This window comes from Portunus trituberculatus, chromosome 7, assembly GCF_017591435.1.
Source record: "Portunus trituberculatus isolate SZX2019 chromosome 7, ASM1759143v1, whole genome shotgun sequence".
NCBI lineage: Eukaryota > Metazoa > Arthropoda > Malacostraca > Decapoda > Portunidae > Portunus > Portunus trituberculatus.
In genome coordinates this window covers 3,831,544-3,834,043 of record NC_059261.1, presented here as the reverse complement: position 1 = coordinate 3,834,043, position 2,500 = coordinate 3,831,544, and the positions used below count along the sequence as shown (strand labels likewise).

Genomic DNA, 2,500 nt, shown 5'->3' with positions numbered 1-2,500 from the left:
CCCGTCTCACCCCTGTTTCATCCTACCCTCACCCCTGTCTCACTCCTGCCTCACCCATGTATCATTCCTTCCCTCACCCCTTGCCTCCCCCTATCTCACCCCTGCATCATCCCTATATCATCCTTGTTTCACCCCTGCAGGCTATGGACATGTGCGTGAAGGTCCTCGTAGTTCGTCACCCCTTTGAACGCCTGGCCAGCGCCTTCCGAGACAAGCTGGAGAGGGTGGCGGGTGGAGAGAAGCACGGCACGGAACACTTCTATAAAAAATACGGCAGGAAAATTGTCGAGAAGTACAGAAAGAAAGAGGCCCCGGGAACTAATGGAGAGCGTCAACCACCACCACCACCACCACCCCGCCACCACCACCGCAGAGGTACTCCAATGCCTTAGATGACCAGCCAGCACCACCAGTACCACCAGCGCAGCCACCACCACGTTACAAGCACATTTTGGACGACTCGCCACCAGTACCACCACCACAACCACCAGCGCAGCCTCCACAGCGCTACAGGCATGCTATTGAGGACCCACCATCACTACAACAATCCATTGAACCAACATTCCCTGAGTTCGTGAGGTATTTAATTGACACTGACTTGACACTCTACGCTGATGACCACTGGATGCCTTACCACCTCTCCTGCACGCCTTGCCTTCTCGACTTCGATGTTATAGCAAAGTTCGAGACTTTAGACCGTGACCAGGCTTACCTCCTGCAGAAGACCCACCTGCAGGATAGGCTGAAACTCTCCTGGCGCCACCTGACCAAAGGGAACCGAACTATTGATGTGGTGAAGAAATACTTTGCTGATGTGCCCAAGAAACATTTGCTGAGCCTTTATGGGAAGTACAGGCTGGATTTTGAGATGTTTGACTATAGTGTTGCTGATTATTTAAGCTATGTGAAGGCCTAGAGAGAGAGAGAGAGAGAGAGTATCTATGGTGATAAAATGGAACTGACTCTTATATTAGTGTTTCTCAATCTTGTGGGTGTGTGTGTGTGTGTGTGTGTGTGTGTGTGTGTGTGTGTGTGTGTGTGTGTGTGTTTGTTTGTTTGTTTGTTTGTTTGTTTCACTTTCACTATTTGATCTGGTGCAGTCTGACGAGACAGCCAGACGTTACCCTACGGAACGAGCTCAGAGCTCAGTATTTCCGATCTTCGGATAGGCCTGAGACCAGGCACACACCACACACCGGGACAACAAGGTCACAACTCCTCGATTTACATTCCGTACCTACTCACTGCTAGGTGAACAGTGAACAGTGAACAGGGGCTACATGTCAAAGGAGACACACCCAAATATCTCCATCCGGCCAGGGAATCGAACCCCGGTCCTCTGGCTTCCTGTGAAGCCAGCGCTCTAACCACTGAGTTACCGGGTGTGTGTGTGTGTGTGTGTGTGACGTGCTGAGGCTTGTGGTATAGTTTGAAAGGGTAAAAATGAAGCGTGGCAGTTTATAAGCCAATTAGAAGACAGTGCTTGTGTTCTAATGGTTACCCTGGTGACTATTGTGATATTGACTTGTGCCTTTCGTCAGCGTACGTGTGGTGTGGCCAAGGAAAGTGCTACGTAAACATTCGTGCCTTGATACCTGCTCCTCCTCAACCAGGCGTGTATTTTGATGTATTCCTTATCTTAATCTCTTCAGAACTGGGACGCATTTTCACCTTGAGTTTTGGGTGTGATTGGACGATTTTATTAGCATTAGGAAGGGTCTATGGAGGTCAGAAGATTAATGGCCACAGTCTTTACTATTCAAATCCCAACATATCGCCAGAATAAATATGGAAACGCGTCCTGGTGCCAAGGAGATTGATGTATTTCCTGTTGTGAAGTGTTCCTTGGTTTACTAATCGCTGCTCGGCCGGTGAGAGAAGTGTTGGAATACAGACTCGTTATGTTTATGAATATCTAAACTTGTCTTCTTTCTGCAGGCATTGAAACACTAGCAAACTGTTAATGTGACTTGAAAATACTTGTTAATATATGTGATGTATTCCGCTGTGTGTGTGTGTGTGTGTGGCGACCATGGTAAACGTGTAGAGGATTGTGGGTACGTTTCGGTCCGCTCCTTCACTATTTTCAAAGGGGTCTAGTTGAAGTGACACGGGTTTTTAAGGGAGTTTCTATAATTCTAGTGATATATTAACAAGTTTTCTGCATTATCAACAGTATGAATACTCTTAAAGGCTCTAGTTGAAGTGACAAGAGTTTTTATTTAAGAGTTTCTATAATTCTCGTGATATATTAACAAGTTTTCTGCATTATCAACAGGACAAATACTCTTTAGAACTCGGCTAATGATCTCTGGTGTTTAAAAATGTTCGCTGTGAGAGAGGGAAGCGTCTCTGTATGAATATGGCGCTAAGAGTAAAATGGTGCAGTCAGTCTATCAGTGACCTTAAGAGTGCTGAAAATAAAAAAGATATTTGGTGTTATGTAAATACTAAATAGTAATGTATGGATGTGTGTATGCATGTATGTATGTATGTTTGT

At 45.9% G+C, this 2,500-nt stretch overlaps 1 protein-coding gene across 1 annotated transcript in view; it reads left to right on the top strand.

Moving 5' to 3' along the window:
- The window catches only part of LOC123519723 (carbohydrate sulfotransferase 11-like), a 12,402-nt gene extending 11,308 nt beyond the window's left edge, over window positions 1–1,094 (top strand). The window contains 2 exon segments of the mRNA XM_045281230.1: window positions 141–356; window positions 359–1,094. Of these exon segments, the coding sequence (XP_045137165.1) occupies window positions 141–356; window positions 359–916 (774 nt within the window). The 3' untranslated portion in view covers window positions 917–1,094.
- Window positions 1,095–2,500: the final 1,406 nt, after the last annotated feature.